This window comes from Pogoniulus pusillus, chromosome 10, assembly GCF_015220805.1.
Source record: "Pogoniulus pusillus isolate bPogPus1 chromosome 10, bPogPus1.pri, whole genome shotgun sequence".
Taxonomy (NCBI): domain Eukaryota; kingdom Metazoa; phylum Chordata; class Aves; order Piciformes; family Lybiidae; genus Pogoniulus; species Pogoniulus pusillus.
In genome coordinates, this window is record NC_087273.1 from 34,458,370 (window position 1) to 34,472,827 (window position 14,458).

The 14,458-nt window shown below is 42.9% G+C and overlaps 1 protein-coding gene across 2 annotated transcripts in view; it reads left to right on the forward strand.

Moving 5' to 3' along the window:
* The window catches only part of ANKRD12 (ankyrin repeat domain 12), a 62,503-nt gene that overhangs the window by 19,963 nt on the left and 28,082 nt on the right, over window positions 1-14,458 (forward strand). For both annotated transcript variants that reach the window (XR_010303765.1, XM_064150201.1), the window contains exons 2-5: window positions 1,109-1,246; window positions 8,668-8,815; window positions 10,362-10,508; window positions 12,400-12,600. Coding sequence is in view for 1 of the 2 variants with exons in the window: in XM_064150201.1 (XP_064006271.1) it covers window positions 1,160-1,246; window positions 8,668-8,815; window positions 10,362-10,508; window positions 12,400-12,600 (583 nt within the window). In the remaining variant the exon portion in view is untranslated. The remainder of the gene's footprint in view (window positions 1-1,108; window positions 1,247-8,667; window positions 8,816-10,361; window positions 10,509-12,399; window positions 12,601-14,458) is intronic.

A 14,458-nucleotide genomic window follows, 5' to 3' on the forward strand; every position in this document is an offset into this window, starting at 1 on the left:
GCAGCAAATTTACTATATGATGATCTCAAAGTCTTAACTGTAAAGCAAGAGTAGAAACATGAGAACTGCAGTGGCGTCTGGCTGAGACATAAACTTACTACCAGGCTCAGCAAGACCATCATGGCATAAGTATTTGTAACCTGACACATCAGTTGAGCATCACCCACCATAAAATGGTGTCAAAAATGGTTTTACTTTTCATGTGACCTTTCCTCTCAGGCACTCTTAGAGGAGGAGTAGTGACTCTTCATTCTGTAGAAGAAGCAAGTCAAACAGAATCACAGAATTGAAGGGCCCTCAAGGATCATATAGCTGCAACCCCTCTGCCATGGGAATGGACACTTTCTACTAGATCAGGTTGCCCAGAGCCACATACAGCCTGGCCTTTAAATCGTCCAGGGATGGGGCTTCCACCACCACCCTGGGCAACCTGTTCCGGTGTCTCACCACCCTCACAGTGGAAACCTCTTCCATTATGTGAATCTGTAATGACACTTACTGGGGGACCTTGGAGATCCAACACCACAGAGCCCTTAGAGTTTTATGTACATATATATACACACATATATGCTTTATGTAACTTGCTATAGGGGAAATTAAGGTTTCTAGTTTCAGGTCTAACCTCTAACAGATTTTTCTTCTAACATCTCTTCTGTTCAAACAAAAAGGTAGCAAATCACCAAGGTCTGACTTTCTTTCTGTCATAGTTTGGGTAGATAATTAAGCCAGAAAACTTAATTTCCCTTCAGAGTGTTGCTAGAAATTATCTTGTGCATCTTCCCAGCCTTACTACCTATAGAATTCGGTGAGGTATTGAACTGATGACCTATCAGACAACCAAAGAGATAAGTTAGAGGGTTGAAGCAGTTCAACCTCATCACTAACTCGGTGGTTTTCTGATGACATTGTCACCAGTAGCAACCATGTCAGACCTTTATGGTTTTCACCCCAAGGATTGAGCTGCAAGTGGGATGCTTAAAGTCAGGTGTTGTTAGTCATCCTTTTTAGGGTACTATTCAGCTCTGCCTCCGTCTGCAGTAACATTTGTCCTGACATGACACTGCAGTGTGCACATTTATATAATGTTGCCTGTTTGTTTGTTTTGCAGACACACGATGAACCCACTGACAGAAGTTACAGCTAGCTAAACAGCTATAAAATGCCCAAATTTGGGTCAACAAAAACAGTTCACGTTGAAAATTCTGACAGTGACAGCACCATGGTGGAAAAAACAACTGCAAGAAAGGTAACAAATTGAAATCGAGGTCCATTTAATTGCAGTGAAGTGAAGAGCATGTGCTTCATCATGGGGTTTTGTTGCTGTAATGGGAAGAAGTAAAAGTGGATCTGTATTCTGATCTTTAGAGTGCAGGGAAGAAATAAGTTTTACATGATTTTATCTGTAAATTAAGCTGGGAAACAGAATCCCTGCCTTCTGTTCTAACTTGCAGCTTAATTCAAAAGGAAGCTGGACATGGTGGGTTTGTTTGATGTAAGTTAGTGCTTAGTTTCCATGTCTTACATCATATAAAGTCTTTTTACAGGCACAAGAACAATGGTTCATATTTTATTTAGTTTTACAATGTCTACAGCAGTCACATAAAAGGTTTCTGAAGCACAGACCAATGAACCAACACAAGTTTGTTGCATTCCTTTGTTACACAGGGACTTGTTCCCTCCGTTAGGAGAACTTGAAATCCAAATGCTTCAGGAGAGTAACTTCTGTACAAGGGAATCCACTTCCAAATTGCTACAATCTGGTTTTGAGTGCTGGAAAACGAAGGAATGTAGCAGCTCCAGTAACACTGCAGGGTGGTTTGTTGTTTCCCTTAATTTTCAGACTGGAGCCTAGCTGTGAATAATCCTCTTTTCCATTTTGTCAGCTGAGTAGACTTGTGCAATAGACAAGTTTATCTGTAGTACAAATGAGGAGCAGAAGAGTATTGTGCCTTGAGTGATGAGTTGAATATTGTACTAAGGAGGCAGAATCTCATTTATCTCTTCTCTGGAAAAGAAGATTGTGTGTGTGTGTGTGGTCATATTTACTATTTTATTGGAGTCTGTATTCTTTGTGAAACCTCTTAATGAATAATTATAAGACACAAAGAGATTAAAAAGTAAGAGGAGCAGATTCAGTATCTCCTTCTGTTTGTCTTCTGGAAATATTCCTGGAAAACCTCTGACTTTTTAGTCTGTTTCCACTTTGTTTTATGTGTGCCAGTAAAGTAAGGCAAAGGTAGTTGTTTCTACTAGCTCTGATGAGCTGCTTAGATAAGAAGAGGAAGATAACAGAATAAAAAGGGGAGAGGAAGTTGGCTTACCTAGTAAAGAGATGAAAAAATGTTGGATTTTCCAGGGTATTTTTGTTCTGCTCCTTGTTTGGGTTATGGTCAAGTTAACTGAGGCATCGTTCAGTACTGGGAAAGAGTGGGGGAATGCCCAGAGTCTACAAGAAGCAGGAAGAGGAAGACTACTGCAGTGAAATCTAGTGCTGCTGAAAAGTGCATTTTTACTTACACACTTGTTAATAAGTAAAGATTTTTAGGTTCTTTAAAGCCCCAAAATATTGTCTGGCTGTAGAACCTCATTATCTTGACATTTCACTATTTCTGCAAAGAATCTTTTAGCACAGGAGCATCTGGAGGGCATAATCACCAGCTGGTAGGAAAATTGATTGGGTTTTAGGCTTTATTTATGCTCAGGGTTTTAAAGCAAACTTAAAAATCCATAACACAAAGGTTAAAATGAATTTTCATCTTCTGTTCACTTTCATCAAAGCAAAAATGGTGGAATATGTCACTTCTTAAAGTCTTCCTTTCCTCCCCCTGTTTCTTTGCTCAAAATATGGCTTGAAATCCTTGGAACACGTTTGTAGGTGTGAGTATATGGAACTAGATTACCATATTTCTGTAGTGCAGATTATAGGCTCTTGATTGAATGTAGAAATTACTCTGGAATCTGAGTTCATTTAAAATAAAGCAATCAAAATAATTCACTTGCAAGTCCCTTTTTCGCCTTCTGATCTCCACCTCTGAATCCCCCTCACCTCCTCTACCTGTTGCTTGCTGCTGTTGTGTTAAATGGAGCTAATTTCCCAAGTGGGTGTTGAAAAAACTTAGTAGTGATCCTTGTGCTCGCTTCACTCACTGATTGTGTTGACACCTTTGTCTGCAGTCATCTCCTGCCTCTGATCCCTTAAAATGCTCCCTCTCTGCTAGTAGCAGTAGCAGTTACAACTTATAGGCCACGTGACCCCCCCCGGTACCTTAGAATCATAGAATCAACCAGGTTGGAGAGACCTCTGAGATCATCCAGTCCAACCTAGCACCCAGCCCTGTCCAATCAACTAGACCATGGCACTAAGTGCCTCCTCCAGGCTCTTCTTGAGCACCTCCCGGGACAGTGACTCTACCACCTCCCTGGGCATCTGGAGCAGCCATGTGGCTCCTTTGCCAGTACATTAAAGAAGCTCTGAATTCATATGAAGATATGAATCACCTTTTCCAGGGATCAGAAGTGTGGGTGAGCATAGTGTCATTTACCAAGAAGGCCAGTGGTGTCCTGGGGTGCATTAAGAGTATGGCCAGCAAGTCACAAAGGTTCTCCTACCCCTCTACTCTGCCTTGGTGAGACCACATCTGGAGTATTGTGTCCAATTCTGGGTTTCTCAATTCCAGAATTCAGGGGTGACCTTATTGCTGTCTTCAACTACCTGAGGGGTGGTTGTGGCCAGGAGGAGGTTGCTCTCTTCTCTCAGGTGGACAGCTCCAGAACAAGAGGACACATCCTCAAGCTACACCAGGGGAAATTTAGGCTGGAGGTGAGGAGAAAGTTCTTCACTGAGAGAGTCATTGGACACTGGAATGGGCTGCCCGGGGAGGTGGTGGAGTCGCCGTCCCTGGAGCTGTTCAAGGCAGGATTGGACGTGGCACTTGGTGCCATGGTCTAGCCTTGAGCTCTGTGGTGAAGGGTTGGACTTGATGATCTGTGAGGTCTCTTCCAACCCTGATGATGCTGTGATACTGTGAGTAGAGCAGTACTCAGCACCAGTGAGACCACATCTCAAATACTGCTTTCAGTTTTGGCCCCCTCACTCCAAGCAGGACTCTGAGGTACTGAAGTATGTCCGAAGAACAGCAACGAAGCTGGTGAAGGGCCTACAGCACAGGTCTTTCATACTTGTCCAGTGGAAATTCATGCTGCTTATGCTGTTCTAGGAAACAGTAAATAGTGGAGTGATCAGCTGTGTGTTGAGGTGTTCAGAGAGCTCAGAAACTAAACTATTAGGAATAACATTCCCATTAATAAACTGAGCTTATGTCATACATGCTTCAGGGTTCATGTATTTTATTTCAATTGCTGATCTTGGGAACATAAAGTAAATTTAAAAAAACTAGTAAGTGTGTACAGCAGACAGACATTTAATGTCTGTATGAGATATTTTACAACATCAGGACATAATGAAACTTAAATTTATCTGAATTTATACTTCAGAACATACACAGGCAAGACTCAGGAAGCAAGTGATAGATGTGTGGTCCCAAGGAGAAACACATTTGAGCCTTGTAAGGAATTAAGTGTCATTGAAGAGTCCAACAATAGTGCCCAAAGCCATCTGAATACCATGCAGAACACACTTCAGTATGTAATTAGCTTTGATAGGCAGAAAAAGAACGCTTGTTCTCCCAGGGCTGAGTACAGCTGCTGCATTCCATGGCACTCTGTTGTCTCCTTTTGTCTGTTGTCATCAATTGTAGCTCTACCAGACAATAGAGCTGGAATGGGATATCAAGGAATGGTCCAAACTGCTCTTTGTTAGCCTTCCAAGATACTTTGTGTTGAGCAGATGAAAAATGTGTTCCTCATCACAGAGGACAGAGAAAATTCTTTCTTGTTACTCAGACCTCCTCAACATTAAACACTGAGTTCATCCCATTTGCGCCAGAGTGGACTAGGCTGTACTCTGCTCTTGATAGATGTTTGCCAGGCCTTTCCTTTCAAGCCTTGCCTGTTGGAAATTCCAGCCTCCTTGGGCAGCTTCTTTGGGTATGTACTTGAACTGACCAGCAGAGAGTTAGATACTTAGCAGAAGGATAAATAAACTTTGCTTGGCTCCTCTTGCAGTGTATAGCCATAGAATGTCCTTTGTCTGGAGTGGACATGGAGAGTATGTAATGCAGGTTTGTTTGAATAGCAATTTTCACTTTGAAGAACCCTGTTAGAAAGTCCACACTCTTAAGTTGCAGCTTGCTTTATAAAAGACATCAACTTCATTTTAGATCTTCATTTCATCATATTGAACTAAACCTATTCATGCTGAATTTTGAACCTTGCTTTCTGCCCTGTGGAGATGATGTCCATGCTGTCATAGTGCCCAGGAGTAGTTGGAATAGAATCATAGAATCAACCAGGTTGGAAGAGACCTCCAAGATCATCCAGTCCAACCTAGCACCCAGCCCTGACTCTTTAAATCCAAATCCCTCTTCTGCGAGTGGGCTTCGATACCTCCTCTTGCCTTGCTTTTCTTGACATTGAGTCCAGGAGCCTGCAAAGAGTTCTATGATTTTTTTAATGCAGGGTCTTGTGGTTGTGCAGTTGATTAGCAGTCTGTAGAACTTTGGTTTTATCCTGGCCCTTTTAGTTTTGATTTCTATTTAAGCTGTAGTTTTAATTCCACTAGTCATTTTATTTGCCCTTTGCCAGTGCTCTTTGCCTCTCCCTCTCTCCAGTTGTGTCTGCATCTCTATTTCATCATCATCACTAGAAATACTAACTAGCACTAACTATGCTGACTCCTCAAAAACCCAAACTCACTGTGTCTTGTAAGTGGGAAAGTCCAGTACTGGTGGTGGCATAGTGTTGTTTTCTTTCCACAACATGTAAGGACCAAAATACTCTTGTGTTTTCCAGTGTATTCTGTGTCTAACCTGTTCTGTCATTTTCAGTCTATCTTTAAGTAGATGAAAGTGTTCATTTTTAATTGCTTCTCCTCCTAATTAGATCATCACAAAATTAATATTCAGTGATTGCCAAAGAAGCAGTTCATCAGTCATAATATTTAACAAAACTCATATACACAGTTGAAGAGTGTTGAGCTGCTTGAGAGTAGGAAGGCTCTGCAGAAGGATCTGGATGGGTTGAGACCAGCAGGGTGAGGCCAAGTGGAGGGTCCTGCACATGGGCCACAACAACCCCATGAATGCCTCAGACCTGAGAAAGAGAAGATGGGAAGCTGCTCAGCAGAGGAAGACCTGGGGGTGTTGGTTGACAGTCAGATGAATGTGAGTCTGTGTGTGTGTGCCCAGGTAGCCAAAAGGGCCAACGGCATCCTGCCTTAGATCGGTCATAATGTGGCCAGTAGGGAAGCGATTCTCCTTCTGTATTCAACACTGGTGGGGCCACACCATGAATAAGGGCTTCAGTTTTGGGCCCCTCACTACAAGAAACCTTCTGAGTTGCTGGAGTGTTGTCTGGAAAAGCACAGTGAAGCTGGTGAGGGGTCTGGAGAACAAATACTATGAGGAGCAGCCTAGGAATCTGGAGTTGTTCAGCCTGAAGAAAAGAAGGCTGAGGGGGAACCCTCCTGCTCGTTACAACCCCCTGAAATGAGATTGTAGTGAGGTGGGGATCAGTCTCTTCTCCCTAGTCACATGTGAGTGACAGTAAAAGAGGAAATATCCTCAATTTGGACCTGGGGAGGTTTAGGTTGGACATTAGAAGAAACTTCTTCACTGAAAGGTTTCTCAAACTCTGGAATAGGCTCCACAGAGAGGTGGAAGTGTTTAAAAGGCAGAGAGATGTGGTGCTGAGGGATGTGGTTTAGCATCAGACTAACTAGGTAGAGTTAGATTATGGTTGGACTTGATGATCTTAAAGGTCTTTTCCAATTGAAACAGTTCTATGGTTTTGTGGTTCTAATATACTCATGGTTTCATCTGATCATCTGTTAAGAGTGATATGAAGCTGTGGAGCTGGGTGATGTGTTTCTGCAGTATGCAGTGAACAGGATATGTTAATATTCTCTTTAGCCTCTTGAGTGGGGTAGGCCAAAATGTTGGGATTGCTGAGGTTTCTCTCAAGCAGCCTTCTCACTAACCCTCTGTCTTTTACATACTTTGACCTCCTATGTTACCAAAATAATGAATCACAAGTTAATATTTTGCCCATCCATCTTTTTTTCCTTTGTTAACCTTAAAAGTTAATGGTTAGACTCAATGATCTTAAAGGTCTTTTCCAACCAAAATGATTCTATGAGTAGGTTTTATAAGTCCAAAAATCCCAGATTTCTCCAACTAAAGAAAATCCAAATAGCTTGTACCTACTCCTTCTAAAACTGACACTAGGTTTAAAAGCTTATTCAAAGATTTTCTAAGTTCTTAGTGAATCTTGCTTTTGAAAGGGAAGCAATGCATTCTTTTTGTCATGCTGAAATAGAAATAGAGTCCTGTATGGATGATTATGGACGGGTGGTTGCTCAGAGAGGTAGTTGAGGTCCCATCCTTGGAGATATTCAAGGTCAGGCTCAACAGATGTGATGGTTTCAGACCCACCCCACTTAAGGAAAATCATCCGGACTCAGAAGGATGGACATTAAGGACTGAAGCTGTATTTACAGCTTAGCACAATATAGAAGCATATATACACCAATATTTGCAGTTATATACAAATTAAAAGTAACACAAGAAAACACAATACCCCTCCCAGAAGCAGTTGGATTCCCCAGTAGGGCTCTCACTCCAAACCCCCTTCCCCCTCCCTTTTTCCCTCCCTTCAGAAATAACCAGGTCAAGCCACGTATATCTCATGTGATAGATCTGGAGATCTGAGGTGAGATGTCAGAAAAAGATGGCAAGGAGGTTAGAGGGGAAAAAAAGGGTTAGGTAGGTTAGAGAGTTAAAGGCAGTCAGCCAGAGACCGGACTGCCAGAAAGAAGGCACAGCCCAAAGTGAAGAGGTGAGCAGTGTGTGTTTGTGAAGTGCCTGTCTTACCTTGATTTTGACTGGTTGCATTTCTCAGCAGAAGAATGGTGGTATAGGGCACATGTTGTTTTTCTTCCTTCACAGCTAAAGATTTCATTCCTCTCAGTAAAAATTAGCCTCAAAGCAGCACAGCAGGGCTCTGGGCAACCTGATCTAGTGGAGGATGTCCCTGCTCCCACTTCACGGGAGTTGGAACAGATGACCTTTGGAGGTCTCTCCCAATCCAAACCATTGTATGACAATGATTGTGGGCTGAGGTGGAAGCAGGGCAGTGTTGCTGGAAGGTTGTTTTGTTGTTGCTGTGTTACTGCTCACACTCTGAATTGCTTTTAATGTGTTTTTAATGTCATTGTTATGTTACGGTCAGGGAAGGAAATTGGGATTGTTGTTAAGACTTGGCAAATTCTTCTCCAGTGCATGTTCCTTGGCTTATTAATTAAGGCTCTAACAGTGAACAGCAATCCAACAGTGATGTTTGGAAGCAGAAATAACGTAGAATATACTCATTTTAAAAACAGATAAAGGGCATTGATTGTTTTTCATAAGGTTATTGTAGAACCTTTGGAATAAACTCTGTAAAGCACATCATAACACACGGTCACATAACATTCTCACCTACATTTTCAGCCTTATAAGACTTAATCCTTCTCTCTACAAAATTACTTAGTGTACTTTTTATTTATATTAGAGCAAGGACAAGATTGCTTCCTACAGCAAAAACCCCAAAGTGGATAGAAGTGATGTGGGGAAGGAGATGAAAGAAAAGCCTTCCATAAAACGGAAACTTCCTTTTACCATTAGTCCGTCTCGAAATGAAGATCGGAATTCAGACACAGGTAGAACCCTTTTTTGTTTCCTCAATGTGGGTAAAATATGTCCTAATTTAATTGTATATTATGGTTTTATGCTGACTTTTTTTTTTCCCCTGAAAAAAAAAGGACACCAAGTATAAAAGTTGCCTGCTTGTCATTAGCAAGACCTAGCAGGCCAGCATGGTTTTTCCACATATTTCAGTTGTTTCCTAACCTTGTTCCTTTGCTTCTGTTGTAATAATAAATTTTTCTGTCTGTTGTCATCTCTAGAGGTCCATTTGTTTAAACAAATGAACTGAGAAAATGACACCTAAGTGTCTGGATTTGAAACACAGTTGTCAGCTCTTTGGAGAGAGAGCGTGGGAAAGATTGGTAGATGTAGTCTCCTCCATGGGAAAGAAAAGGTTGCTGAGGTTATGAAGATAAGAAGCTATGGACAGTGAACTTTTCCTGCAGTCTAAACTGCTGTGATGTGTTCAGGATACCTTTTCTGCACAAGCTAGTAATTCCAGCTTAAGCAACATTTTATTAGAACTGGTTTCAACACTGCAAAATCCCATTCTTAAAGTGATGCCTTAGAAACCAAGATGGAGGGATCTGGTTGTATTCCGAGAGTACAGTTACCCCTGAGTCTTGGTCACAGTTCTATTGGTAGCAAAGCAGTCACCAGAAGGCACGTTCCCCAAATTTCTCAGGAGATTTAATTTCTTGTACATATATCCCTTGTACATGTCAAAGGTTAGGGCTGGGACAGCCATCAGACAAGTGCCAGAGGTTTCATCTCAGCAAGAGGAGAGACTTCTTCATGGTGAGGATATAGAAGCACTGGAACAGGCTTCCCAGAGAGGCTGTGGAGTCTCCTTCTCTGGAGACTTTCAAAACCCACCTGGGTGTGTTCCTGCGTGGCCTGCCCTAGGTGATCCTGCTTTGGCAGGGGATTGGGCTTGATGATCTGTGGAGGTTCCTTCCAATTGCTAACATTCTGTGATTCTCCAAAAGGTTGGACTGGATAATCCTTGGGGTTCCTTCCAACCTGGTGTTCTATGGTTGCTGCTGTGAAACAGGGTTTTAATCTTTTAGAACTCCTTTGTAATATTCCTGGCAGCTTTACAGGATTACAGGTGTTAGGGGTTGGAAGGGACCCGAAGAGATTGAGTCCAGTCCCCCTGCCAGAGCAGGATCGTACAATCTAGCTCAGGTCATAGAGGAACACATCCAGACAGGCCTTGAAAGTCTCCAGAGAAGGAGACTCCACAGCCCCTCTGGGAAGCCTGTTCCAGTGCTCTATGACCCTTACAGTAAAAAAGTTCCTCCTTGTGTTGAGGTGGAACCTGCTGTGCTGCAGCTTACATCCATTGATCCTTGTCCTACATTGGAAAGTGCTTTCAGTCACTATGTTATTTTCCTGGTGAGAGCAGGTAGCCAAAACTAACTCAAGTGCAGTAAATTAGAGATGTAAAATCTAATTGCCATCACCAGTTCACATACCTGAAAAAGAAAGCTGGTTGCACATCTAGAATGATGCCCTAACACAGCTGCAGGTTAATTTTTCACATGTCCATATTTCCAGACAAGGAAGGACCTGAGAAAAAGAAACTGAAGAAGGATGCTGCAAATAAGAAGTCAACGCCAGTTAGCATCCTGTTTGGCTATCCTCTGTCAGAGCGCAAGCAGATGGCACTTCTCATGCAGATGACAGCAAGAGACAACAGCCCAGGTGATCTTACAAAGTGAAAAGTTTTCTTCTACCTGTGCAGTTCTCTCCCAGTCCCACTATTCTGAATCCTGATGCCTTTCAAGAATCCTTGACTTTTATTGGAGCTAGTTACATTAATCCCAAGTCTGTTAAAATGATTTTTCACTGATGAGTAAACTGATGAAAAATTCTTGACTTTCTGTGTATTTGTGCAAACTTTTGGATTGTGAGAGCTGTAGGATTGATCTGAAAATGTCTTTATTTCAATATCTTTTTGCCTCTCAAACACTCTTCCATGCACTCTTTGAAAACCTGAATGTTAACTGTGTTTTTAGGAAGTTTAACCATTATTCTGTTGTCTCATTCAGAGTGGGTTTTTTAAGTTAGAATGAAACTGGATTGCTTCCTTAGGTTTTGATTCTGTGATTTTATCTACTCAGTTATGGTGCCCAACAGAACAAGAAGCTTTGTAGGCATCAGTTTGGTTTTCCTGCAGACCTGTCCTAGCTTCAAAGCCTGAAGCTAGGACAGGGCTGCATGACAACCAAACTGATGCCCACAGTTGTAGGTGATTTTATCTACTCAGTTATGGTGCCCAACAGAACAAGAGGCTTTGAAGCTAGGACAGGGCTGCAGGAAAACCAAACTGATGCCCACAGTTGTAGGTGATTTTATCTACTCAATTATGGTGCCCCACAAGAGATTTTGAAGCCAAAACAGGGAATGAGAATTGCAATCTGAGATTCTGTGATTTAATGGGAGAGGAGTAACACTTGGTTTTAATTCAGAACTTCAAACTTTCTTGGTCCATCTGTGTGTAAGAAAAATCTTTATATTAAAGTGTGTGTTCTACAGGTATATGAAAGTAGCATTTAAAAGGGAATAGCTGTATTTCCTTAAACTACCTCAGCTACCCCAAAGGGTTTGTGTTGCTGCAGCTGAGAAGTACCATACACAATGTTTTCCTTTCAACTGGCATCGCACTACATGAAAATAGAGTGGAATTGTGCTGGAGGAAGGGGAAGCAAGATAGGTACTGATCTCAGGTGGCCAAGAAGGCCAACAGCATCCTGGCCTGTATCAGGAACAGTGTGGCCAGCAGAACCAGGAAAATGATTGTCCCCTGTACTCAATACTGCTGAGGCCACACCGTGAGTGCTGGGTTCAGTTTTTGGCCCTTGCTACAAGAAAGACATTGAGGATCCAGAGAAGGCCAGCAAAGCTGATGAAGGGTCTAGAGCACAAGTCATGCAAGGAGCAGCTCAGGGAACTGGAATTATTTAGCCTGGAGGAGAGGAGGCTGAGGACAGACCACCTTACTCTCCACAACTCCCTGAAAGGAGGTTGGAGTGAGATGGGTGTTGGTCTTTTCTCCATAGTAACAAGCGATAGGACAAAAGGAAGTGGCCTCAAATTACACCAGGGGAGGTTTAGGCTGGAAATGGGAAGAAACTTCTTCACAGAAAGGGTTCTCAAACACTGAAACAGGCTGCCCAGGCAGGTGGTTGAGTCTCTGTTAAAAAGAGCCAGAGCTGTGGTGCCATGGAACATGGTTCAGCACTAGATTTAGGTAATGGTTAGACTCAATGATCTTAAAAGGTTGGGTTAGTTTCCACCAAAGTGATCCTGTGATCTGTATGGTCATGTTTTGTCTTGTGTCAGCAGAATTTGTACCAGAGCAGGTGGAGCTTGTGTTTCAGACAAACTTCATCTGTCCTTGAAACCTACTTTAACAACAGCACCCTTTTTCCACACTGCAAATAGACATTGTGTTGGTAAATGTGAAGTCCTTTATTTAAATACAAATTATTCACTGATTACTGTCATCTTGGAATGCAAGTGGTAACGTGAGGTGAGGTAAAAATAGTCTTACAGTAACTAAAGAGTGACCGTTTCAAACCTTACGTTGTAGATTCCACCTTAAATCACCCCTTACAAACACCACCATCGCAGAAGAAAACTCCAACCTCTTCTTCAAGGCAGAAAGACAAAGTGAACAAGAGAAATGAGAGAGGGGAAACTCCACTACACATGGCAGCAATCCGGGGGGATGTCAAACAAGTGAAGGAGCTGATCCGCTTAGGTGCGAATGTCAACGTAAAAGATTTTGCAGGTAAGTTGCCGCATGTGGTAACAGGTTGGACTTGATCTATGAGGTCTCTTCCAACCTTGGTGATACTGTGATGTTTAGTGCCATGGTCTAGATGACTGTATAGGGCTGGGTGCTAGGTTGGACTGGATGATCTTGGAGATCTCTTCCAACCTTGTTGATTCTATGTCCTCTCGACTGGGCGATGTCAAAGTTAGTACTCAGGTTGCTGTCAGAGATTAAACTTCAGTTTGTGCTACATGCAAAGAAAAAATAGGACTTAAAACATAGAGACACTCTCTAATTGTGGGTGTTATTCTTGATGGCAGTGGAATACTGGGACAGAGGGTACATACCTTTTTAAAACAGCATATTAATACCTGGAGGTTTAAGCTGTGGCCAGGGCCTTTGCTTAGTGGGTGTTTGCAGAATTACCTGTGCATGCCTTCTGGATTTTGTTTAGAGTAGTTGGATTTTAGGAAGAATGTATTCACCAAAAGAGTTGCCAAGCAACAGACTATGCAGGGAAGTGGTGGAGTGACAGCAAATGCTGGCACATCAAAATGATCATTAATCTGACAGGACTGGATCACAAGGTACCCTGGGTTTGCTGGTCTGCAGACCATTAGCAGTTTGGAGTCAGCCAGGACAGCTGACTGGAGTTGGCTACATGTGGATCCCAGTCCATAAACCCAGCATTCAGTATAAAGTCACAGGTCAGAGGATGTTAGGGGTTGGAAGGGACCCAAAATGACCATTGAGTCCAACCCCCCTGTCAGAGCAGGACCATACAATGTAGCTCAGGTCACAGAGGAACACATCCAGACAGGCCTTGAAAGTCTCCAGAGAAGGAGACTCCACAGCCTTTCTGAGGAGCCTGTTGCAGTGCTCTGTAACCCTTACAGACAAGAAGTTATCCCTTGTGTTGAGGTGAAAGCTCCTGTGTTGCAGCTTGCATCCATTGTCTTATCACAGGGAGTAAGTGAGCAGAGCCTGTCTTCCCAGTTCTGACCCCCAGCCCTCGGATATTTATAGACATTTATTAACCCCCCTCTGTCTTCTCCAGACTAAACAGCCCCAGGTCCCTCAGCCTCTCCTCATCAGGCAGTGCTCCAGTCTCCTAATCATCCTCATAGCCCTCTGCTGGACCCTCTCCAGCAGATTCCTGTCTCTCTTAGACTGAGGAGGCCAAAACTGAACACAGTATTCAAGATCCCTTGATCTGCTGGACACACTCTTCTCAATACACCCCAGGATCCCATTGGCCTTCTCGGCCACAAGGGCACATTGCTGTGCCATGGTTAGCTTGTTACCCACCAGCACTGCCAGGTTGCTCTCCACAGAGGAGCAGATCCTTTCCAGCAGATCACCTCCCAGCCTCTACTGGTGCAGTTTATTATTCCTCCCCAGGTGCAGGACTCTGCACTTGTCCTTCTTGAACCTCATTTGGTTCTTCTTTACCCAGCTCTCCAGTCTCTCAGATTGGAAGGGCTAAGTTAGAGGAGAAAAGAGTCTCCTGTTAGAGCTTCCTGCTTTGACTCTTCCTGGTCCTTCTCCTCTTCCTTCTACTCTTTAGGACTGCTGTACCTTTGCTGGGCTGAGTATAGCTTTGTACACTTTATGCTGGCATTGTGAACAGTTTTGTCATGTCATTAAATCCTTTTCATTTTAGCCCAAGGGCCTTATCTCCTCCTCCGATCTCTCCTCTTTTCCTGAGGAGGGCTCAGCAGGTGATAAAGCAACTGCTGGAGTTTAGCTCCAGATAGGGGCTAGACATAGACAGAAGCACAAGCTACACCACACTCATCTACCTTGGTGCACATTATCTGTCCCAATAAGGAGACAACATACATTATGTTGGTAGTGCCCTTCCTGTTACTAA